At 40.7% G+C, this 27029-nt stretch overlaps 1 protein-coding gene across 1 annotated transcript; it reads right to left on the bottom strand.

The window, feature by feature from the left end:
• Nucleotides 1-1529: 1529 nt before the first annotated feature.
• LOC108432355 (putative nuclease HARBI1) lies at nt 1530-16951 on the bottom strand. The gene is made up of 4 exons (XM_037534300.1): nt 16810-16951; nt 2247-2359; nt 2052-2163; nt 1530-1961 (listed from the first exon to the last, which is right to left on the bottom strand). The coding sequence occupies exons 1-4, from the start codon at nt 16949-16951 to the stop codon at nt 1582-1584; spliced, it is 747 nt and encodes a 248-aa protein (XP_037390197.1). The 3' UTR covers nt 1530-1581.
• Nucleotides 16952-27029: the final 10078 nt, after the last annotated feature.

The following is a 27029-nucleotide window of genomic DNA, read 5'->3' as shown; positions in this document are numbered from 1 at the left end:
TGCCTCTTTTTAAAAAAGGGGACCGGAGGGTGTGTTCCAACCACAGGTGAATCACACTCATCAGCCTCCCTGGTAAGGTCTATGCAGGGGTACTGGAGAAGAGAGTCCGGCTTATAATCGAACCTCAGATTCAGGAGGAGCAGTGCGGGTTCCACCCTGGTCGTGGAACACTGGACCAACTCTTTACCCTCTCCAGGATTCTGGAGGGCTCATGGGAGTTTGCCCAACCAGTCCACATGTGCTTTGTAGATCTGGAGAAGGCATTCGACTGTGATCCCCGGGGTATTCTGTGGGAGGTGCTTCGGGAGTACGGGTACATGGCTCTTTGCTACGAGCCATTCAGGCCCTGTACAAACAAAGCTGGAGTTTGGTTTGCATAGCCGGCAGTAAGTCAGACTCGTTCCCAGTGAGAGTTGGACACCGTCAGGGCTGCCCTTTGTCACCGATTCTACTCATAATTTTTATGGATAGAATTTGTAGGCGCAGTCAGGGGATGGAGGGTGTCCGGTTTGGTGACCTCAGGGTCACATCGCTGCTGTTTGCAGATGATGTGGTCCTATTAGGGATATCAGGCCGCGAACTTCAGCTTTCACTGGATTGGTTTGCAGCCGAGTGTGAAGCGGCCGGGATTAGAATCAGTACCTCCAAATCCGAGACCATGGTTCTCAGGTGGAAAAGGGCAGAGAGCCCTCTCTGGGTCGGGGATAGGCTCTTGCCTCAAGTGGAGGAGTTCAAGTATCTCGGGGTCTTGTTCACGAGTGATGGTACAAGGGAGCGGGAGATTGACAGGCGGATTGGTGCTGGGTCAGCAGTAATGCGGGCTCTTTACCGGTCTGTTGTGGTAAAGAAAGAGCTGAGCTGGCCTGGGAGTGCCTTGGAATCCCCCTTGGAGAGCTAGTGTAAGTGGCTGGGGAAAGGGAGGTCTGGGAGTCCCTAGATGTCACTTGAGGTGTACAAATACCTTTCTTTTCAACAAAAAATAATTTGTTTCAGGATGAAGAAATGTCTCTGCTGTCACAGAGTGGGATGATGCTCTTGGGAGGCCTATGGATGTACAGCATATGTTGCATATATTGAATACATTGACCATGGCATTTCATGTGATCCACCATAATAATGTGTGACTGCCCTTTTACAGAACATGACAGGAGATGTACAGGCTACATCAACATCCAGAACTCAGCTTGGAACAGTAAGATTAGTTTAATGTCTCACAAAATAGCTGAAATATTGAGAACACAAAGATATTTATTTGACCATATCATGGTATTTTACTCTTTTCCTTTCTGCTTCCAAGCTGCCTGTAAAGGATTTATAAGATACACCTCCAGAAGCAAATTGAGAAGTGTGATTTTAAGATGGAGCACAAAACTCCAAATAAAACAGACAAGCCTTGAAATTGAGTTGCTGGAATATAAGTTGAAGGTGGGGGTAGTTGCTGTGAGTGTATAGATTTGAATGTTCTTACTAAAGAAAAAGGACAAGGAAATTAACTTGCCATTTTTTATTTTCAGGAAATAAAGAAATCAGAAACATAAATTGTAGTCTTATTTATATAATTTAATTATATAAATAAATAATTTATATAATCATGAGAAAACAATTATTAGGAGAAATAGTGATTGCATATTGCATCTCGGACAATTCTGTCATTTCTGTGGTCAGGTTAATATCTGCTTGGGGTATGGCAGGATGTTGCTCTCCTGTAATGGTGGCAATGTTGTGCAGTACCACACATGCCACTGTAATGTCACATGCCCTGTCTGGAGTGACCCTGAGCCCCCGCATGCACTGGAACCTGTCCTTGAGAATCCCGACTGTTGTTTCAACCCTTGCTCTTGTTTTGGATAGGGCCAGGTTGTAGCGTGACTGCAGTCCAGGCTCAGGGTCAGGGTATGGTGTCATCATATATGGCATGCAGGGATACCCTCTGTCTGCAAGGAGGAGACCATTGTATTGTCCTGTAAGCACACAGGGGATATAGTGATTTAAACTGAAACAATGTAACCATACACTGAATGTGAACCATAGCAAATGTTTCCCAGGCTTACCTTTTTCAAATTTATTGTATAGTGCAGACTCACAAAAAATCTGTGCATCATCCACAGAGCCAGGCCATTTGGCTTCAAGATTTGTAATTGTGTTTGTAGCATCATAGATGATCTTCATGGAAGATAACAGTAAGCTTATGTAAAAAATGATTTATTTAAATAAATTCAACAAATTGCATTTAAGATGGTCACTACCTGCAGATTAATGCTGGGGAAGGATTTTCTGTTTACACAGTCCCCTTCATTTTCTGCAGGTGTTTTAATTGGGATGTGGGTTCCATCCATGCAGCCAATGACTCTTGGAAGTCCTGAAATATGAAAAGATGCAGAGCTATTTCCACTTCACAGTTATTTTCTCCTTCTGTAATCTTTGTTAATAAATACAAATCTGCAATTCTGTGGAATTCCTCTTTAATGTTCATTATAGGCTTATGCCCAGGGAACACCACAAAAACTGTACATCAAACGTTTTAATGCTAGGCATACTTTTCGGGCGGACCGACATACAGTGGCCTTCCCTGTGTTTTCAGTGTCTCCTACATTGTATACAAAAGAACCATTTGTGAAAAACGAGAGAGCAATGCATAAAGTTTGCAAGGAAGTAAGTGCGGGTCTGCGATGTGTGATACTGGAAATGTATGGCTTTAGAATATTATTTAAGTAGCTAATTGACTGTGAGGAAAAACGGTAACGTTCGCGGAGATACTCGTCGGGTAATGAACTCATTCTTGATGAAGAGCTCGACGAATAATTTGCGCTTCAATATCAGCTGGACCCTCAAGGAAAGGACACGCCGTGTTTGCTAGAGAAAAGTGCGTGTGAACCAAGGATGTTTAAGTTCACCTGCCAGCGAGCGGGTTTGAGCTAGGTCAAAATTTCAGCCTAACCTCCCTCCCCACATTAAACATTGCCTTGATTAGCAGAATAACACAGCCTGCCTTTCTCCCAAAGCATTCTGGAAAAGGAGATCTGAAAGAAACTTTGCACTGGCACAAAGAAAATTACTCACATGCACGTGTCGGAGTGTGTGTCTGTGTTTTTGGTGTGGCTTTCACTTCAGGACTGCATGGTATTTCTTACAGAAGGTGAATGAGCATGACACCTGCTTTGAACTCTGGCTCACTTTCTCTTCCAGCACACTAAAGTAGACTTAATTCCCTGCTCTGTACATACCAGCCTACATGCACCAATACAGCAGAGTTTATACCACAAGAGCAGCACAAGGCTGCTGAATAAACAGAACAACAATAAGTAGCCTGTAGCCTTATGTACTGTTTGGGAAAGCATCTATTTTTACCTTACACCACTGAACAAACAATCGGAAAGTCCTGATTCCTGAGTCGACTTGCGTAGCTCTAGTAGAAATATTAGTCATGTATATATGTGTGTGTGTGTGTGTGTGTGTGTGTGTGTGTGTATATATATATATATACATATATATATATATATATATATATATATATATATATATATATATATATATATATATATATATATATATATATGCTCCAAATGGCCAAAAAGTGGCTGCACCCATTGTTAATAAGTGTGTCATCACTTCAACATCAACATCAACATCAAGCACACAGCCATGCAGTTATTGGAATCATTGCAATCACTGAAAGTCATACTAAAGACTTCAGTGACATTAAATGTGGCACTGACATACACAAGTCACTTTGTGAAATTTCTGCCCTGTGACTCCTGTGACTTTTGACTCACCCTGTGTGTGTGTATGTGTGTGTGTGTGTGTGTGTGTGTGTGTGTGTGTGTGTGTGTATATATATATATATATATATATATATATATAAGAAACTAAAAATGGGTTGTTATTGGATCTTCCAGCAAGACTTGCTTTGGTGAAAATCTGAGCATTATTGAAAGTAGGCTACTGATGTCTGCTGCTTCATCTCAGGACGGGCAAACAGATCGAGCAAAGAAAAGCTGTATGAGAGTGAGTGAGATCTGGTGGCATTGCTTTAGCTTCTTAATCCCCACAGGGTTACATGTGGCAACTGTGTTGATCCGTTTGATCAGTTTTGATGGCTTCTGCATTTAATAAGTTAATGTTAGTGATCTTAATGCTTAAACAATGAAGTAATTAAACCTTGCCTTGTTGGTTAGTTTATATAATACAGAAGAATTTTCAATTGTGCTTTATGATGGTTGTTCTCACATCAGAGTACACAGAATATATTTGAACTCTTCTGGTCACCGATATGGAGGTGCGGTCATACACTGATGCAACATGAGACAGATGAATATGTATTTTTCAATACTAACACCACACAAGCTTGCAATATGTAAACTAGACCCCTATCCAACATTTTTTACTGTGTTTTTACATCTTATTTAATCACAGCTATTTCTGTGCGTGCTTTGATGAATCAACATACCCAAAAACAATCAAATTAATGCATGTCAATTCTGCACTGTCACATTATTTATTGTGTTTTTTGGTACACTGCAAAACTTATCACCATCTCAATATGTAATGACATAATATAACAACACTAGTGTTTCTGTTTTACTCACAGAGACTGCAGAGCATGAAGGTTCTTGAGGGCAGCACTAGGAACGGTCTTCAGCTGATTATTCTGAAGCATGCTTGAAAAAAGAACAGTAAGAGACAGCATTTCAGAAATGTCACAATCACAGCTCCAATTTTCCATCATCTATAAATTGCTACTATTATGGAAATCATAAGCTAAGCTATGATTCTTAAGCCGATTCATTTGAATCAAGACATTAATTGAAAATGTTAACAACTGATGCATCATATGACGTCATGCCACATAAAATGTATGAAACTGAAGGAGAAAGTGTGATCAGAGGGACTGCATTAAACTAACCATTCAGAACACCATGGAAGTCAGACAGAGAGGAAAATGTTAGACAGGATAAAGCAGACATGACTGTGTGTGTGTATTAAAATCCTGTATTTTGTGTGTACATTTGTCTATTTTTCCATCCATCCATCCATTTTCTAAGCCGCTTCTCCGTCAGGGTCCTGGGGGGGTGCTGGAGCCTATCCCAGCAGTCTTCGGGCGAAAGGCAGGATACACCCTGGACAGGTTGTCAGTCCATCACAGGGCAGACAGACAGACAGACACAGACAGTCACTCACACAAGGGGCAATGTAGCATGTCCAATTGGTCTGACTGCATGTCTTTGGACTGTGGGAGGAAACCGGAGAAAACCCACGCAGACACGGGGAGAACATGCAAACTCCACACAGAGAGGACCTCGGTCACCCGGCCGGGGAATCGAACCCAGGCCCTCCTTGCTGTGAGGCAACGGCACCACCCACCACGCCACCGTGCCGCCCCCTCTATTTTTATGGAAGTAAATAAAAGTTTGCCATCAAGTGTAAGAAACTACATAACAGACTAAACAAGGTTTAATGCAAGAGAATGACAAGAGAATGGTGGTGTATAAGCTTCCACTACCTGTTACTTATCCTATTGGGCAAAAATCAGAGACCTTTCATTTATTTAATTTCCACTCAAAACAGCCATTACGCACAAGTGATACATTTTTCATCATCACCGAAAAAACGTCCAGGGCTAGTTTTCATAAAGTAGCAGTACTGATCTAGGGTCTGTTCCTGTCAGTAAGGTGACTGTAAATAAAAGAGAAATCTAAACCAAGGTCAGCAATCCTCCTCTGAGAAGTTTGATGAATGCTGCCCTTGTTATGTAACTGGGGTTGAATCAACAGCCATCATCTGCAAGGCATTAGCACTGACCACCAACCACCTACTGATCACCCCTTTAAAACCAAACAGCCCCAGGACAGCGTGTGGTAGATATCCTAGTCTTTAGTCTTCCATCACGATAATGTAAGGACTGCATGTGGTCCACCAGATGCTGATATGGGATCAAAAAGCTACTTCAACCACTAATGATATATGAAATCTCTTCTTTGACTCTAGAACGTTACTGAATGCAGTAGCACTCATGTTGAAGAAAGCCTACAGTACATACCAACTGTGCTGTTACACTAGAGTACAGTTCTCCAATTTTGATAACCCCCAGCTCTAAGCACAATCCAGTTGTTCCTCACAATATCGGAACTGCCAATGCAACAAAATCAGCGTTTCCATTTACGGAAGAAGAATAAATACCAGATACGCTGGTTCTCAGTCAGGGTTAACTGAGTTAGCTCTGTAACAGCCCCAGTAAAAATTTATTTACCACAGGTTTACAAAAAAAAAGCATAATTCATTTATGGATTTATTTCATGTAAACCTCATGAAAACCTCAGGAAATAATTAACAGAAATGAACTTTAAAATATGCCATGTGATGTAATATTCTATATCAATAGCATAAGCACTGTACCTAGAATAAATACAATTGTAGAAATGCAGCTGCAATAGTTAAATACGCTCAGTGTTGCAGTACTAGCTGTTCTGTACATTTTAGTAGAGCACAGCTTCTGGTTTCACACATCAAATGAAACAACTTTAATCTGGGGAAAACACTGTCATGACTCAGATCACAGAGTAACAGAGAACATGGAACTGCATGGCCAATTTAAAGATGGCAAGAAACTATACGTTTTATTAGACTGAGCTACCAGGTACTTGAATTTGACAAAGATTAACCCTCAATTCAAGTCCCTCAACACAAGTTTGTTTGTGCTTGCATTCACTTAAAAGTTAAGCCTTGTCTCAAAATGATTGGAAGAAAAAAATGTCCCTTCATTATTATTATTATTATTATTATTAATGGTAGTAGTGGTAGTACAATAAATATCTCTGTAAGTACATTTTATAATGCTTCTGAAGATATTATTAGTGATGTATCAGCAGATGTCAAGTTCTGTGCAAAAGTTTTAGACACCTAAGAAAATTACATTTAAAAAGCCATTTATCTGGGCAGTAAGAATTTATTTGCTCAAACACTAATATTAGAATAATTACAAAAAGGATTAACATAATCAGTGGTGATTTTTCATATCAACACATTTAATAATTTCCAAACCTCTCCTCGAGGCAATCCAGTACTATTTATAGTTATCATTCAATAATTGGCTTGACTAATCAGTGCTTCATAAAAAAGGTTTTAAGTGTCTAAAACTTTTGCATAATACTAAACTTTTCCTATTGTCTAGCCAATCAAAGTTGGCACACAGTTTACAACTTTCATCTTTCTGCACATTGTGCAAGGCCAACCAGATGGGGCTCTCAAACAGAGAAACCGTATCAGATCCAGACGTCACAGAGGAACTATTGATGACTGGGAGTCATAGTAAGGTCACACATTGTAATAAAATCCAAGTGTGAACTGGTCCTGGGTTAGGCTTTAGAGCATCTGTGGGTCTAGAGGCAGGCCAGAGAGAGGTCAGGAAGAGGGAAAGAGAGAGTTTTATGCAAAGTGGAGCTGGAGTGACGCAGGGGGCTGATAAGCTGCATTTGAATTGGCTCGCAAACACCTCAAGGACAAGGCTGTTACATCATTACAATCAGGAAGAGAGAGAGAGAGAGAGAGAGAGAGACAGAAAGAATCTGTCCTGAAGCCTAGTCTTAATCATCAGAAAGAAGACATGCTGGGAGGCCCGTCATCATAACAGTGACAGAGCTGTGAGATTCCTGTCACACAATAACCAGCTAACAGCCTCCCCTCACTCACAGTATATGAAGATATGCAGTAGGACAACACATAACACATACTCCTACATTTATTAGTATAGGAATATATGGTGAATAAACCAGCACTTTTTAATAGCCAAGGCAATCTAAACATTATTTGCTCTTTAATGGACCAAACTGCCATCTAATTATTTTCAGTTTAAATGAGTTGCCTTTAAAAATATTAAATAAGACAAAAAAAAGTGCTGTACCTAAAATAAGAGGCAACTTCGTATTTAGAACAATTAGCGCATTTCTACTTTCACACAATGTAAAAGTGAAAATGTGTAGGTGTACATGTCTGATTCAAATCTGAAAGTGTGACTTTAATAATGTAAATGCATGTGTTACAACTAAAAAATGCCTTAATAAACAGTATCTGCTACAAGCAAATAAAATACTCCAGCATGTTTAGGGATCATGCTGAAGATACGTAAAATATTAAGTGCTGTTGTTTGCTATATCATTTTGCTATGCTTGAATAATAGTACATATCATACTGTTTTGCCAGTGCTGCAACATAGCAAAACTACAATACTTGTGTACCGTGGCGTAAATTATGGTGTGTGTATATTTGTCTGTTTGTCTGTCTCTGTGTGTAGAGTACTTACAGGACTCTGGTAGAGTCCAGACAGAGCCTCAGGGTGGATGAAAGCAAGGTCATTACCTGCCAATCGCCTACACAGAGAGAGAGAGAGAGAGAGAGAGAGAGAGAGAGAGAGAGAGAGAATTAATGAGCAGCATTAACTTTTCTCAACTTTTTCAACAGCAGGGAACAGAGAGACAGAGGAAAGAGGCAAAAAAGTATAGATATCACACAGCGGGGCTATCTTCCCAAATTAAAAATGCCCATACTCCTCTGCATTAATTCAAAACAGTCCATTTGTACATAGATTGACAATATGGTATCATTATTACAATAAACTATTGGTATTGGCATTGATATTGGTGCTGATCTTACTAAATGAATCCATTGCCAGCTAGATGTACTGATCTACTATCGCTTCTATTTCTTGGATACACGCTTTAAAAGCCGTTAAAATGTCATTCCAACACATCAAATCATTGTTTTCATTAATGAAACTGAAGGCTCATTAATGAAACTGAATTACAAATGATCGTATATTCAAACTTGTTTATTTAAGAAGATGAAAGGCATGCTTCTTTGCAGTTGTGATTATTTTTATCAATTTAAGCTCATGTTTTTAAGTCATTTTGAGATGATAAGAAGAAAAAATTATACAGCATCAGTACTCACTACTGGCCAAAACCCTGAAATCAGTTACTGAAACTGTGGATCGGTTCACCCCTAGTTGTGGGTATTGTTAAAGACCACTGTTAGCTCTTTTTTTCCTGCCATTATTTTATTACATTGTGTCAGTTTTCATGAAATCATGAAAATATCTTATTATGATACCATGTATCTGAATAAATTATCCAGGAACTTTGGAATAAAAACAGTCCCCCAACATCATGGATCCACCACATTTCACAGTGCTTGAAGGCTTTTGTTTATGTGTGTAGGAGTAAATGTGTATAGAACACTAACACATCTGGTAGTCGGAGCCTTTCTGTACAAGTCTCATGCAGTCTCATGCATTTCAGGAGATATTTCTAGAGATTAACTATAATAGCATCCACTTGCACAAAGAAGGGGAGAATCAAAGAAAAATAAGTGAAAAAAATTGTTCACAAAACTGGAGTTCAAAACAATCTTAAAAGATTCAGAGAAAATGGGACTCTGCCATCGAGTTGACAGAAAACCCTACTTTTCCCAAGTCCCGAGTGTATCCTCTGACCTAAGAAGAACAAAATGCACTAGATGTACACATTCAGGAGAGCTTAGAACAAGGATTTATTAGACCCTCTACGTCTCCTATATCCTCTAGTTTTTTCTTTATATCCTTTAGCCTTAGAGCAATTGAAAGGGGCTAAAGTGTTCACTAAATTGGATCTTAGAAGCACTTACAATCTTGTCTGAGTCAGAGAGGGAGATGAGTAGAAGATGGCATTCAGGACCACTAGAGGGCACTATGAATACCTTGTGATGCCATTTGTGCTCTCTATAGCACTCTTTGTGCCCTAGGCTTTCATAACTGAGGTTCTCTGGGACATGTTAGGGAACTTTGTGATTGCTTTTCTCAATGACATCCTCATTTACTCCCCAGACCAGGAGACTCATGTACAACATGTCCGCACAGTTTGGAAAAGGTTACTGGACAACAACTTGTATGTAAAGGGAAAGAAATGTGAATTCAATCTAGAATCTGTGGACTGTAGAATTCTTAGGCTATGTAATTAGTAATCAGGGAGTGATTATGGACGATCTATAGGAGGTTTATTAGGAATTTCAGTACCATTGCAGCCCCTCTCACATCTCTACTCAAAGGACCTCCTAAAAAGATCAGCTGGACTGAACAGACAAGTGATCGCATTTTAGCGTCTAAAGGAAGCTCCCATTCTCAAACATCCTGATCCCACACAACCTTTTGTGGTAGAAGTGGACGCCTCAGAAACTTTTGTCGCAGAGAACCTCAGAAACTGCACCCTATAGCATTCTATTCCCACAAGTTGTCGCCCGCAGAATGGAATTATGGTATTGGGGATCGAGAATTATTAGCGGTAAAACTAGCTTTAGAAGAGTGGAGACATCCTTTCACAGTACTCACAGACCATAAGAATTTAGAATATCTTTGGAATGCCAAGAGATTAAATGTCTGTCAAACCCGAGCCTTTATCCTCTAAATTTGCCTCAGTGCATCATCAGTGAGCTGGAATTGCTGCTGGTTTAGGCTTCTTGCTGTGCAAACTTTAGCCTCAGGTGCTACAAGGATATATATTAAAAAAAGCTTCAGCTCACAGCTTCAAACACAAAAACACAGATTTACCCCCTCAGATTTGACTAGTCAATCTCTAAAGGTTTGTCAGTGAGGGTTCAGCAAGCTGAAATGAACGTGCGTGGTTACGGGTAAAGCTTAGGTCTTCTCACTAAGCTAACGCTATAGCTTAGCCTCTCACTTAGCTAAAGCTAGCTTCTAGCAAACATGGAGAAAAAGTAGCTTAGGCTAAGAGCTCCACACACAAATACAATGATTTCCTCAATCAGCTTCAAGCCTTCATACTCAAAACTTGTGTCCGTGAGGTTAGTGAACTGGAATGAATGTGTGTAGTTATTTGTAAAGCTCAGGCTTTCTCGATAACGCTAGTTTTTAGCAAACGCAGTGCAAAAGTAACTTAGGCTAACAGCTTCACACACAAATACACAGATTTTCTCTCAGATTTAAGTCTTTGTGCTCAAAACATGGCAGTGAGGCTTCAGTTAACTAGAATGAACCTGTGCTGTGGTGAAACTTGGCTACTAAGCTACCGCAGAAGCATGTTACCAGAGAACTTTGAGAGAGGAGAACTATCACTAACACTAGAGGGCGCTCCTGAGGCAGTCCAAAATGAAAAAGTTAAGATAGAGAATTTTTAGCAAAAACATTGTTTTTAAATGCTTAAACATTTTTAATATAAAATTATATAGTTATTTCCTAACCAACAACAGCATAAAAGACATCAGTGAGCACGAACAGCCACCCCATCAGCACTCTGTAGCAGTAATGCTAGCTCCTGCTCCCCAAAACCCGTTTGCTGCAGATAAAAGGAAACAAATAGGTCTTTGTTTTTTTTTGTGAAATATGTCTTTCTTCTTTCTAAAATTGAAGACAAGTTCTGGGCAAGTGATAAGAAACTATTTTAACTTGTCACTTTTAGCCGTTTAGCTCCATTCACTCTCATTCATTGGGGACTGGTGGGCATGAGTGTGAGGTGCTGGATGTGTATTTACATAGACATAATGCACTGAAGACTAATCAAAAAGCGCTGACATTAATACTACACATACAGACAACCTAGACTTTGGCACACGCATACTTATTGGCTCACTGATGGTGATAAGACTGACATCTTAGTACTGAAATTTGGTACTGAATGGCAGAATTTTTTGATAACCTATAATATTGTAGGAATTCAGTCAGTGCCATAAAAGTATTCTTCATATCTAACCCTAGATCATACTGTTGTAGCTGTTGTTACAGCTTGGTATTTGTAACGCAGGGGAGTGAGGAGGCGGACGCACGTATAAGCGACTTTTATCATGGGCAAATCCAGGTCAGGGTCATTGAGCCAACACGGATAGAACGATATACAGACATGATGACAAACAATAAACAGGTTCAAACGGTTCAAACAAACAGCACAATCAAACAAAGACCAGCCAACACAATAGGCAAACACAGGGCTTAAATACACAGGGAAAATGAGGGACAGGTGGAAAACAGGTGGAGACAATCAGAGTCATGAAACGAGGGGGCTAAACCAAAACAAACGCACATGGGCTAAACCAAAACTCAAACACATAGACAGGACTGGGAGGGGCCAATCATGACATAATTTTATTCATCTCTTTTTACCAGTTGATTTTTCTTCTCCTCCTTGTGTCTGTTGTCCGTTTCCAACTTGTGTGAAAATCTTAAAAGTAAATATTGTGAAACATTCATAAAGTGTCTTAATCAAGTATCTTAATACTGTATTTCTGCTATAACAGTCTTACTGCACAATATTGCTTGTTAATCCTTATCACAATTTTAATCATGGTAATAGTCCTTTGAAGATGAGTTCATCTTTTTATCGATCAGCATTAGCATCTGGACAAACACTCACTCTAAGCCACTGTTGTCTAAGGCAAAAATTAATTATGGTTATTTTAGGGATGCACCAATAATACATTTTGTGGTAGATACCAATTCTGATTTCTGTACAGCAAAACTGGTCAACAGACGATTATTTTAGCTGATTTAAAAATTTATGTTTTTATTTTTAAACCAAAGCTTACACTGTGTGGGGTAAATAAACACATGAAACACACTAGAACCCTTCTGGAACTTTTTACTAGGCGAGGTTGAACCTCGCCTGTTAAACCAAAACAAACGCACATGGGCTAAACCAAAACTCAAACACATGGACAGGACTGGGAGGGGCCAATCATGACAGTACAGAAATGGGCACAGGAGCAGCAGAAACGGGCACAGGAGCGAGAATGCGGGAACATGGGACAGAAGACAAGGGCACAGAAACAGGAGCGGGCAGAGAAGCAGAAACGGGAGTGGAAGCCAAAGGCACAGAAGCAGACAACACCAGACACAGGAGCAGACGAAACAGGATCAGAACGAGGAGCAGGCGGGCCTGCAACGACGTCCACGGGTGCAGGCGGGCCTGCAACAATGTCCACAGAGACTGGCGGCAGGTCCCGACTGTTATTTTGTTATGTTATTACTGTTATTTTGCACTTTAATGAAGCACTGCAGTCACTGTCAGAGGGAAAAAAAAGCTGTCTGACGGCAGTCTTTCCCACAGACCTTCTGAGGCCCCACACCTCAACTAATGCTCTTAAGCTCAGCCGAAGGGCCCAACCAATATACTGATTGGCCGATATTGAGGTCCTCAGCAAATTTCCACCAATAAAATATCAATAACTAATGATTTGCCTTTATAACAAAGTTTTGAAGGACCTAATGAAAAAAACAGTTGCAAACTAGCCCAAAACTGTGTGCCTGGCAACCCTGAAGGCAGCATTGCCAATGAAAAGTGAAGGGTCGCAGTTCTATAACCTTTTCTGTAGGTGCGTATGCTCTATACAGATGGAATGAAAATAACGATAACAAACAAAAGAAAATACTTATGGAGGAAGTCTGGAGGTCATGACTGCTATGATGCCAGTTGTTATGCATCTAAAACAACTGCACAATAGTCCACCAGATCACTGGATCACTAGCAATGCTGGGCTAGATTTAATTTAGTTTCACTTCACCTAATCATGAAAATATAATTGCATAACAGTATTTTCAAGTGGTCTACTTAAACATACTTTACAATAAAAAAGCTAGTGTGAGATGTAAGTGGTGAGCTGGTCAGTTAAGACTGTCATTTCTGCATAACCTTTGGAGGCCTACGATTAGATTTGCTGTGAGAGATTTTCTTAAAAACAGGATAACTGCCCAATTAAAATTAAAACTCTTTACATCTGTATTTGTATTCTTCTGAAGCATATTTCTCTGATTTTTTCCACAACATACTCCCAGATATACTAAAATAGGCTCTACAGTGTAAAAAAAAAGAATATGGTAATGAGGTAATGAGTGAAAAGGTAATGACTAAGGGGGAAAACTGCAATACCTGGCAACCAACCATCTATCCATCCATCCATCCATCCATCCATCCATCCATCCATCCTCCTCCTGATCTTCTACATCAGTGAAAAATCTCTCTTTTATTCCTTGTAAATCATCACAACTCAAAAACTGTCAGCATCAAGGGCATAAAAAGTGTAGACAATACAAAGTAAAATGAAGAAGAAGGCTTGGAGGGAGAGAGGGCATGACTAGGAGTGAAAGGCAGGGTCAGACAGCTGTACTGTGTCCATGTACTGTGTTCAGATATCTGAGGGGTTCCAACCGGCTTTGTCACTTCATAACAAAGTAAAAACTGTCACAAAGAAATGTAGGAGTTAACCTTCCACAGAGAAGCGCTGCCAGGATTCTTCTTTCTCAGCCCCTATTCACCACCTTCTTTCCATGACCAAAGCATATGTATGTGTGTGGATGTGTGGTCTTACAGGGGCTCTGAAAGGGTGTCTGTGTTCCTGCAGGTTACAAAAAGGTGCTATATACAAGTCTAGAATGTTCACATTCACTCAGTCGCCTGAAGCAGTACAACTCAAATACCAGTGCATTTAGAGGTGAGTGATACGGGAAAAATGGAAAATCATAACACCTTAAGACACCTTCACAACACCTTCGTCCTCTGCACCTTGAAGACAGACCAGAATCTGGTGCCTCTGTTTTGTTAACGGGACACAAAGGCAGATTCGCTCAACTAAGCCTGAGACAAGGGCCTGCTGATGGCGTGCAGACAGACAGCTGAGGAGGTGGGGGCAGGGGAGTCTGTTCACTAAATTGATAACGTCACAGTGCACTTTAATGAGTATATTGCAGGCATTGTCAGAACACCAAACAACTACTTATATCATCAGACAATTATGAAAGATATTTAGACCAATTATACAGGTTGTAAACAACATTAAGAACCCGTGTATAGTGACTACATAGTGTGCATAGTAACAAGTAGCTGACTGGTTGCCATTATTCTATTTTATTCATCTCTTTTTACCAGTTGATTTTTCTTCTCCTCCTTGTGTCTGTTGTCCGTTTCCAACTTGTGTGAAAATCTTAAAAGTAAATATTGTGAAACATTCATAAAGTGTCTTAATCAAGTATCTTAATACTGTATTTCTGCTATAACAGTCTTACTGCACAATATTGCTTGTTAATCCTTATCACAATTTTAATCATGGTAATAGTCCTTTGAAGATGTGTTCATCTTTTTATCGATCAGCATTAGCATCTGGACAAACACTCACTCTAAGCCACTGTTGTCTAAGGCAAAAATTAATTATGGTTATTTTAGGGATGCACCAATAATACATTTTATGGTAGATACCAATTCTGATTTCTGTACAGCAAAACTGGTCAACAGACGATTATTTTAGCTGATTTAAAAATATATGTTTTTATTTTTAAACCAAAGCTTACACTGTGTGGGGTAAATGAACACATGAAACACACTAGAACCCTTCTGGAACTTTTTACTAGGCGAGGTTGAAATACAAACATACTACATTATTTGCTCTTTCATGGCTCAAACCGCCACTGAAAATATTTCAGTTTTAAATCATATTTAAATAACATCGATGAAAAGCACAAATACTTCGACAGTAAGAGGCAATCAGCTATTTAGCACAATGATTCATTATGCTCCAACATTTTGATTTAGGTGTAGCAGCATCATTTAAACTCGGTGTGAGTCCACTTCTTGCCTCATGGTATTTACACTCACCGAGATCTTTACTCTGCACCTACTCATACAGGTCAGCAGCTTCAACCGTCAGAATGGGGAAAAAATGTGACCTCAGTGATTTTGACCATGGTACGACTGATGGTGCCAGAAAGGCTGATAACTCTATAACTGCAGATTTCTTAGGCTTCACACAGAACAGTCTCTTGAGTTTACTCAGAGTGGTGCAATAAAGAAAAAATGTCCAGCGAATGACAGTTCTGTAGATGAAAAAGCCTTGCTGATGAGAAAGGTCAACAGAAAATGGCCAGACTGGTTTGAGTCGACAGTAAGGTTATAGTAACTCAGATAACCACTTAACAACTGTGGTGTTGCAGCATCTTAGAATGCACAACATGTCTAACCTTGAGGTGGATGGGCTACAACAGCAGACCAAACTTTTCTATACACACAAAATTACAAAAATACTTTTTTGGACTGCTGAAGTTCAGCCACCAGCCTGAGAGGTGTTTAATAAAGTAGGAATAGTGTTGCATACTACACCCCCACCCCCACCCCTTTCCCCCCATATTCTACTTAGGGAGAGGACTCTTAGGCTGGTTTTTGGCCAAAAAATTCACTCGCTCTAGTTCTGTCCAAAGAAAACAATAGTCATGTCACAAAACTTGACACGGTGAACACTGCAACTGCACTGGCTGCACTTACAGCTGGCTGGCCAGGAGAAGGCATTGAAGTTGAGGTGCTTGCTAATGAAAGTTTAGCAACAACTCAAAAGAAACAGATCAGATAAATCTGATAAACAGATCAGATAAATATATATAAATAAAATAAATATGACTTTCTGGTTCTGATAAAAGCTACTTTGCATGGTCTATACACAGCCTACTCGCACAGTTTAAGGGCTTCAGAGGGTGACCAAACTTACAGTGTTGCAGAGAATAAACAGCAAAAGATTTCTAGGAAAAGAAGCAGAGTTTGGGTTGTTTTGCTCAGCTCTTCTGCTAACGGGAGTGTGGATAATTTTGGGCTGCCTTAGTTTTGCCCATCGTCGTCAGAATCAACAGCATTTTGGGGTACCACCACCACCACCACCACAACACATCAAACCAGCACAGAACATACAATGTGTACACCACAAGTAGTGTTGGTAAGAGAAAAGGCAGGTTTAGGAAGACTTACAGATAATAAGTAAAGGCGCTGAGTCCAGCTGGGACAGTGCTGAGTCCTTTACCCGAGCAGTCCGCCCCTCCGTCCTCTTCGCAGCGGCACAGAGGTGAGCATGTAGCCGGGGTGGAGCGCCCTTGGCCGGCCACGCGCAGCGAGCACAGCCCGAGCACCATCACGAGCAGCCGGATGGCCACCAGCGAGGGCATCGTCGTTCTTAACCGTACAGGAGCGCAGACAACGACTTTAGCCCGCCGTTTTCCCGAAGCAGTAATGGGGGTGCTGGTCCCGTCACCGCAAACCGGAGCGTGACTTTTTTCTAACCCGCTCGAGTTGAGCAGACCGCGGTGTGGCTGGCAGGACTGGGCTCGAGGTGCTGGCGAGTTAACGGGTTTCCAAACGGCTCTTTGTTTACGGGCTAGGAGGCATGTTGTGCCTGAATGCTAAAGCAGCCGTGGCTGAAACGAGCGCGCTTACCTACGAAGTGAGCAGGGCCAGCGGGCTTTCATGCTGCACCGAGTCCGCCTCGCACCGCCAGGCAACAGCCAGCGCAAACAGCACAAACACCTTTCGCTTATTTTCCGTTCTCGTCGCTGCCCCAAAACCGAACCGGGAGTCCGGACCGCGCCGTAAGCCTTGGACGTTCACCGAAGGGCACGATAACACAAGAGCAATGAAGCAGTTCGACAGTAACGTTCGCAGCGTCTTTAACCGCCACGGATTTGTTTAATGTAGGAAAAATACGGGCAGCTCAGCTCAGCTCGCTCGGACGTTGCTTAATGTATCCTCCCCCTGGTCGCTCCGCCACCCGCAGCGATACTACGCCACGATACAACGATATGATACTGCTTTGTACACCGCGATACAACCAGCGCTGCGGTTAGAATGGTTTTATTTCCTAGTGCTCATTGTCACGATTGGCCCCTCCCAGTCCGGTCCATGTGCTTTCTGTTTACCTTTTGATCTTCCATGTGCGTTTGTTTTGGTCCCAGTCCGGCCCCTTTTTGGTTACTCCGCCCCTGATTGTTCCCACCTTTGTTTCCACCTGTGTCTTGTGATCCCTAGTTAGCCCTCATGTCTTTAAGCCCTGTGTTTTCCCCTGTGCGTTTGCGGGTCTTTGTTTGTTGTTAGATGTTTGGCTGGTGTTTGTTGTTTATGTTTATTTGTTTGTTTGGCTTGTTCTGTACAATTTTGGATATTAGTGTTCTTAGTCATGTCTGTCCATCCCACGCTTGGTATTGATTATTGGAACATGGACTGGCTCGACCACGACCCTGGATTTGCCCATAATAAAAGTCGCTTATCTCAGCACATGCGTCCACCTCCTCGCTCCCCGGCGTTACACACATGAATGTGATTCACACGTACACACACACACACACACACTATATATATATATATATATATATATAGCGCATCAGCAAAAAATAAGATGCTTGACCTATGACATTTGCCATGTTTAAATTATGGAGTAAAATAAAAGGAAAATATGTATCTCCATTTTTGTCAATTTTTAAATTTCATATATGCTCTATAAGACATTTTTTAGAAATGTTGTATTACTATTTCTTAGATATTTTTATTACTATCCACGGTTGTTTTTTGTTTTGTTAATGCAGCACCAGAAAATAGTACATCCTGATTCTAACCTGCAATATCATCCTGTTACTACACAATAATACTCATCTTCAATACTACACTGAGGTACCCTGCTACACTTATTTACTCTGCAATACAATCAAACAAACATACAACTCAAACAATGACCAGCAAACACAAGGGGCAAACACAGGGCTTAAATACAAACAAGGATAATGAGGGACAGGTGGAAAACAGGGGGAAACAATCAGGGGCAGAGTTACAAAACCAGGGGCAGGACTGGGGATCAAAACAAAGAAAGCACTTGGACTAGACTAAAACACAACAGCAACACATGGACAGGACTGGGAGGGGCCAATCGTGACACAAGGCACTTTTAAGACTATGATATATATATATATATATATATATATATATATATATATATATATATATATATATATATACTGCTCAAAAAAATAAAGGGAACACTCAAACAACACATCCTAGATCTGAATGAATGAAATATTCTCATTGAATACTTTGTTCTGTACAAAGTTGAATGTGCTGACAACAAAATCACACAAAAATCATCAATGGGAATCAAATTTATTAACCAATGGAGGCCTGGATTTGGAGTCACACACAAAATTAAAGTGGAAAAACACACTACAGGCTGATCCAACTTTGATGTAATGTCCTTAAAACATGTCAAAATGAGGTTCAGTATTGTGTGTGGCCTCCACGTGCCTATATGATCTCCCTACAATGCCTGGGCATGCTCCTGATGAGGTGGCGGATGGTCTCCTGAGGGATCTCCTCCCAGACCTGGACTAAAGCATCCGCCAACTCCTGGACAGTCTGTGGTGCAATGTGGCGTTGGTGGATGGAGCGAGACATGATGTCCCAGATGTGTTTATTCGGATTCAGGTCTGGGGAACGGGCAGGCCAGTCCATAGCTTCAATGCCTTCATCTTGCAGGAACTGCTGACACACGCCAGCCACATGAGGTCTAGCATTGTCCTGCATTAGGAGGAACCCAGGGCCAACCGCACCAGCATATGGTCTCACAAGGGGTCTGAGGATCTCATCTCGGTACCTAATGGCAGTCAGGCTACCTCTGGCGAGCGCGTGGAGGGCTGTGCGGCCCTCCAAAGAACCACACCATTACTGACCCACTGCCAAACCGGTCATGCTGAAGGATGTTGCAAGCAGCAGATCGCTCTTCACGGTATCTCCAGACTCTGTCACGACTGTCACATGTGCTCAGTGTGAACCTGCTTTCATCTGTGAAGAGCACAGGGCGCCAGTGGCGAATTTGCCAATCCTGGTGTTCTCTGGCAAATGCCAAGCGTCCTGCACGGTGTTTGGCTGTGAGCACAACCCCCATCTGTGGACGTCGGGCCCTCATACCATCCTCATGGAGTCAGTTTCTAACCGTTTGTGCAGACACATGCACATTTGTGGCCTGCTGGAGGTCATTTTGCAGGGCTCTGGCAGTGCTCCTCCTGTTCCTCCTTGCACAAAGGCAGAGGTAGCGGTCCTGCTGCTGGGTTGTTGCCCTCCTATGGCCTCCTCCATGTCTCCTGGTGTACTGGCCTGTCTCCTGATAGCACCTCCTGCCTCTGGACACTACGCTGACAGACACAGCAAACCTTCTTGCCACAGCTCGCATTGATGTGCCATCCTGGATGAGCTGCACTACCTGAGTCACTTGTGTGGGTTGTAGAGTCCGTCTCATGTTACCACGAGTGTGAAAGCACCACCAACATTCAAAAGTGACCAAAACATCAGCCAGAAAGCATCGGTACTGAGAAGTGGTCTGTGGTCCCCACCTGCAGAACCACTCCTTTATTGAGTGTGTCTTGCTAATTGCCAATAATTTCCACCTGTTGTCTATTCCATTTGCACAACAGCATGTGAAATTGATTGTCAATCAGTGTTGCTTCCTAAGTGGACAGTTTGATTTCACAGATCAGATTTCACTGATTTACTTGGAGTTATATTGTGTTGTTTAAGTATTCCCTTTATTTTTTTGAGCAGTGTATATATATTTATTTATTTATTTCCTCCCTAGCTCCTCCCTGTCCTCCATGTGCTTTTTGTTTACTTTTTATTGTCCACGTGCTTCTTTGTTTTGGTTTTCACAGTCCTTCCCCCTTGTTTTGTTGACTCTGCCCCTGATTTGTTCTATCCATTTTCCGCCTGTCTCTCGTTATTCTTGTTTTGTATTTAAGCCCTGTGTTTGCCCCTTGTGTTTGTTGGTCTATGTTTGACTTGCTAGTCTTTGTTTGATATGTTTGGATGTTTGATTTGATTGGTGTGTTTCTCCATTGTGTATTTCAGTCTGTGTTTCTTTCGTTTAGCCTCGTCTTGCACTGCAGATCGCTCCTCCGTGCTGCATTGCTCAAGACAGGAAGACCCAAGGCGCTTACCTGAGCTCTCGTCATCCAAGTCGAAGACAGGATGGTCCTTCGCCTTCTTATGGGACCGACAAGACGCTCCTGTCCCCTCAGTGCCAGGGGATTTGCTTTCACTGGCTTGGGCTGCATAGAAACAGCCGGATTTTCGTCCCATCAGAACAGCCACAAACCAGAATGTCGCTTACTCGCTGCGTCCATTGGTGGCTGGTCTTTCTGTGATGGTGGAAAGTGATAAGGAGGCGGATGCATGTGCGGAGACAAGCAAGTTTTATTACGGGCAAATGCAAAATCAGGGTCAAGACGGTCCAGGTTCATGTAGCCAATATGGAGACATTGGAGTTCAGACATGACGAAAGAAACACAGACTGAACTACACTACTGAAAAACACACCAAACATATCAAACAATGACTAGCATGTCAAACAAGGCAAACACAGGGCTTAAATACAAAACAAGTATAACAAGGGACAGAGACAGAGGGAGAGAGAGGCTTCATTTTTGGCCAGTTTGCTTCTTAGCTGTAAAATCTTCCATATATATTACCTCACTTTGATGCAGTCAGTGCTCCACTCACGTTTTCTGAACTCGCTAAAGCTTGTTTTTACAGGCACATATTTGTCTAGATTTTACAGGATTATCTTATCTTCTAATGTTATGCCCTGCGTCATTATCATCATATTACATTTGGCTTTGCTATTTTGCAGAGTTGTTTTTAATCACATTCCTTGCATTGCATGAGCACCTTCAGCCTACACTGATAGATCAATGTACAAATGACTTTGCATTTACAAGGTACACCAAGATAGGACAGTGGACAGTGAGCTGATCGTCGGACACTGTTTAGGAACTCCAGCAGAACTGCTTTGTCTGATCCACTCATACTAGTGCCACCACCCAAATAATACCTGCACTGTGGTGGTCCTGACCATTGAAAAACAATAAAATGGGGCTAACAAAGTATGCAGAGAAACAGATGGACTACAGTCTGTAATTGTAGAACTACAAAGTGCACCTGTATGGTTAGTGGACCTGATAAAATGGACAATGAGTGTAGATGTGCTGTACTGAAGTGGCCAGTTAGTGTTCACTGGAGTTAGCTTTACACATACAAGAAATAGCAATGCTATCAGTGTTTTATGTATCAAGTGTTATATGTCAGCTGGTCTTTTCCAACCTCTTTATATCCAAAACTGTAATAAACAGAGTTTTTACATAATCACCATTGGTGTACAATGTTGTATCTGTCCTTTTTTTTGGTTATTTTTATTTTTTAATTAATAATTATTTTGAAATGCCAGCTTCTTCTTACATTGTGTTTCAATATTCCATACTATACAATATATGTAATATATTTCAATGATTTATGGCCCAGTTGAATTGGTCTAAAAAGAACATCTTTTAATATTAATTTACATTAAAATTATTTTTACCTTTAAAAATTACAATTACATATTTCTATACATTTACATTTATTTTGCCTTGTGTGTTTGAATGGAACGATACTACTGTATGTTTTCCAATACCAATACCAATATGGAAAGCTTGAGTATGAGCCAGTACCAATTTTTTGATACACAGTGTCTCTGATGCAAAACATTGCTCTTACGAATAATCAGAAACATTCATTTATATCATAAGTTTGACTGTTAATGATGCCCCCTAGTGGGGAATTTTTCAGCCTGCCATGAGTGAGTGAGTGAGTGAGTGAGTGAGTGAGTGAGTGAGTGAGTGAGTGAGTGAGTGAGTGAGTGAGTGAGTGAGTAAGTGAGTGGGTCAATGACTAAGTGATTTACAAAACAGGCCCACAAGGTGTTTCATATCTAAAAAACTAATACAGCTTGATTGAATTAATTTCACTAAAGCATTTCACTTAAGATGAATACCCAAATGCAATTATCATCCTCAAACTACTTAATCACTGTACTACACGGGCAGAAATGCACAGCTAACAGCAACAGCTAACATATGATTATGTGCAATTGATTGGACTGATTTTTCCCTTTTCTGCTGATTTATGACAGATACTGATACCCATCAATACTGGCAAGCCATCTCTAACATCTGCCTTGGAAATCTAACTCAGCAAGCTGGCAAACACTAACAAAATTCAGTTTTTCTTTCTATACGTAATAGCTATACGTTATGTCTTAATGTGTTGTATTCACATGTGCTTAACATAGCAGATCCGTTGGCCTTTTCTCCAGCATTAGCCAAACTTGTCATCATCCAAACGTATCCTAACAATGATATAAGGACATGTGTTGTGCTCGGCTGAGATGGTGAATCGGACATGTGGGATTAATTTCCAGCAGGAGCTGCAAAAACTGGCTCTCAGCACCGAAGCCGAAGCCCAAGTCCAATCTGTAGCCTCGGCGACCATAGCCTCATAAACTGCCAAGTGTTCCGTGGGACAGGAAGGGCGCACAGGGCAATGAGTTTTCATGCAAATGCCATTTGCATAAGCAACAGTGAAAGGGAGCGGTGAAAAGGCACTTGTGCTACTTGTTGTGATAGATGGCCACAGGAGGAAAGGACCTGGACGAGAACACATTTGAATGGCACGTATCAAGATGCCCTCACAAATAGATACTGGCTATCAAAACAGGTGTATCAAAGCCGTGTGTGTGTGTGTGTGTGTGTGTGTGGAGAGAGAGAAGTGGGGGGGTATGGGGGATCAAGAATGGGTCACAGGGGAACCTATGTTCTAGCCAAATATTTTTATAGGGACAGTTAGACCAGATGAGCACGATCAACCTTGATTTAATCATCTGTGATTTATGGCCACATTAAACAAGGCCATTAATTGTGGTTTGTTCACTAAAAAGAGTAGTTAATTGTTCAGATTCGGTGCTCAGTATGTGCTCCTGGTTGCTCCCTCATCATTTGTAGTAGATGCATAAAAATTACATGAACACTCAGTAATTAAAACAAAGAACCATTTTAATCCATAACTGGTTGTTTAAATGCAAAGAACCAGTTATGAAAATGAAAAATATAAGAGTTTTAATGAATATAAGTTTACATTTTTTATGAAAAGCCTGTTATATGTGGATCTTATGGGGCTGTATAATGAAAAATGAATTGCTGCAGTTTAACACTGTAAATTAGTCTTTTACAACTGAATCATGACTGAATTTGGTACATAAAACTTTATAAATGCTTTAAGTGAACCTCAGAGAGAACAATAAAGTGCAAGAAAATGCAGGATAAAGGTTCTATAAAGACCCATAGCACATATTTTTGCAACTGTTTAGCGTCTTTTTTGCTAACAGCAAACACTTTAACCCCTTAAAATCCAGGCTTATGACAGACTAAAGCTTATTATTTTGTAACTACAGGGACTTCAGTGTGTAATAACTGGGAGCGATGAGGAGGCGGACGCATATGTGGAGATAAGCGAGATTTATTCGGGGTCAACACAGAATCAACACAGAGAGATCGGGGTACAGGCATAATAAACAGAAACAAAGAACAACGCATCAAACAATTCAAAAACCAGCAAACACACAGGGGAAAACACAGCGCTTAAATACAACAGGGATAACGATGGTTAACAAGACACAGGTGGAAAACAGGTGGTTACAATGAAGGGCAGGGCCTAGAAACAATGGGGCAGGACTAACACCAAAACAAAAGCGCATGGAGGACTGGAAGGGGCCAATTGTGACATAGAGCAAACTGGCTGAGCTATTATTGGGTTATAAAAGTATGTAATGAAATTTATAGAGTATAAAGTATAAAGGAAGTATAAAGGTTTCCAAATGGCTCTTGGCCTGGATATACTGGTCTAGGATGAGCTGGTCAGAATTTGAATATAATTCTTACATTATGTGGACGTATTTCACTCTCTTATCTCATTTACAGAGCTATTTTTAAAGACCTATCCACTGAAAAGTTCTTTAGGAAACCAAAAGAGGTATATATATATATATATATATATATATATATATATATATATATATATATATATATATATATGCTGTATAACACTTTTTGGCATCCTCCTGTACATTCTGTTTTCTATATTCCTGATGATTATTGTCGGAACTTCAGTAGAGCTTACCTAAGGGACACTAACCAGCCTAAGTGAAGACATCAAACTCAAATGGAGCAAATTATGCATTCCTGATTTCTACTGATCTGTAAAAAGAAGCAGTTACTCATGATCTGGTCAACAACATCTTTTCTTTATCCCTAATTTCATTAAACAACCAACATTATTTCTAATCTGATTTGGCATTTAGTTAATGTAGGCTGTAGATGATGCAAAGAGAGCCCAATAAATGACAACATGCATTAGACAACAGACCAATGCTGCCACCCTGTGGAGGATGCACATGCTGTCGAGCAGTGTTTCTCAACCGTGGTCTTAGAGGCCCACTGCCCTTAACCTGTAGCGTTTTCCTTGATCCCAGCACACCTGATCTAACTAATCAGCACAGTACCAGCTTAAGTTAAGTTGAGTTAAAGTGGGTGTGTTCAAGCAGGAAAATCACTAAAATGTGCAGGGCAGTGGGCCTCCAGGACTAGGGCTGAAAAACGCTGTACACTGTAGAGTGAGCTTGTGGTCTCTTTAAGAAGGCTTATAGTGACACCTGCTGGTGGGATTTGGTTTTGTATGCTGAGACCAATAGGGCCTCTGCTGCAGGAAGAGTGGCATGCAGTGGATGGTGTGAAAACAGAGCAGTTTGCAGTGTTGCATTTTTGGTAGATGTCATGTAATTTTGGTGTGGTGGCATTTACAACATGCTTCACCTCCTAAACACACACACACAGTCTTGTTTCTGCAAACTGTGGGGTCATTACATAGACTTCCATTCATTTCATTTAGACTTGCTGAAACCTTAACCAGAACTACTACTAGCCTAACAAAACCATAACCTTAACCTTACCCTCATCTTAAAATGTAATGATTTACATTGCAGGGTCTAGCTTGTGGTCCCCACAAAGAAGAAAAGTCAGCACAATGTCAGTATATGAAGAGGTTTTGGTCTAGACAGTGTGGCATTAAATCTGGCCCATACACACACACACACACACACACACACACACACACAACATTGCTCTGACTAGCTCCATGTTTAGCTTTAGCATTAGCTCATCTGAAGGCACAGATTCTGCCAGTAAAGTCTCCTTATTGGACGTTAAAACCTGCTGCTTAATGTTACATGGCTAAACCATTTCCCTTGTTTGATTATTATACACAAGCTGTCCAGATGTGTTCATGCAGGTTATATAAGGGCCGTGCAGCACTATGATGGCAGCAAACTAAGCACATAGCCGAGCACGTCACCCAGAGATGGATCTTGGTCTTGCGAGGGCCTTGAGCACCAGCATCTTTACAAGCCCCCGAACTCTAACCCTTACACTAAACAAATAGAAAAAAAAGGAATTAATTAATTAGTCACCTGAAAAGTGAGATTAAACAGTTGTTCACGCTTGTGTTTTTCAGTAATGCAAGTTTTTATTGTTTTGTTATAACAAAATTAGCCTTATTAATAATGTGCAATATCCAGTTGTGTCTACATTGTAACAGTTAATGTTTTTATGTTAAAGTTTTATATACATAAATACAGACATTAATCAAGAGGTCCTCTCTTTTTCATTTAAGCTAAACCAAGTCATAATGCAGAAATAGAAACATTCCTAAATATAAAAAAGGGTTAAATATCCCAATGGAAGAAATAAATCATTGAGTGAGTTTACATGCACTTAATCATCTGATAAATGTAGAAAATTACATTTTGTCAGCAATCTGCTCAATGTGTTTATATACACTTGGATAATGAGATAATTGGAAAATTCTGTGTCTATGTGAGTCAAACAGTCGTATGCAGCAGATGACGTTACATAAACATAACGTTAAACTCAAATGTCATTCAGGTTTTCTAACCCACTGTAACCCAAGTAAGCTGCTTACATAATAACTTGAATAATCACATAACTGCCGAAATATCAGATCAGATTTTTTAGTGCATGCAAATTCACTCATTGATAACATAATGGCTATTTGTTGTTCAAGTAATGCTTATATCTGCATTTGATTGCTCCAAGTATTTGAGTCCCTTGGTCTTAGATCCCCTGAGGTCCCTGGCAGTCAGGGTCCCCTGAGCTCTGGCCCCACTGGCCCCTGGCCCCACTGGGTAATCAATTATTAAACCATCACTACTATATTATAAGTGCAATCAAGACAAAACAATAGCAATGCAGAATTTTGCTATAACAAAATCTTAACAAGCACAACATTTACCCTTATAAAGATGACAAATTAAAATCATACATAAAA

This window comes from Pygocentrus nattereri, chromosome 25 (genome assembly GCF_015220715.1).
Source record: "Pygocentrus nattereri isolate fPygNat1 chromosome 25, fPygNat1.pri, whole genome shotgun sequence".
Taxonomy (NCBI): Eukaryota; Metazoa; Chordata; class Actinopteri; order Characiformes; family Serrasalmidae; genus Pygocentrus; species Pygocentrus nattereri.
Note: the sequence above shows the minus strand (reverse complement) of the source record. Positions and strands in the feature narration are given on the sequence as shown.

Coding starts and splice junctions, on each gene's coding strand:
- LOC108432355 (XM_037534300.1), bottom strand. CDS start 16,951: ATGCCCTCGCTGGTGGCCATCCGGCTGCTCGTGATGGTGCTCGGGCTG. Junction 2,164..2,246: donor TCCCCAGCATTAATCTGCAG/GTAGTGACCATC, acceptor TCTTCCATGAAG/ATCATCTATGATGCTACAAA. Junction 1,962..2,051: donor ATACAATAAATTTGAAAAAG/GTAAGCCTGGGA, acceptor GTGTGCTTACAG/GACAATACAATGGTCTCCTC.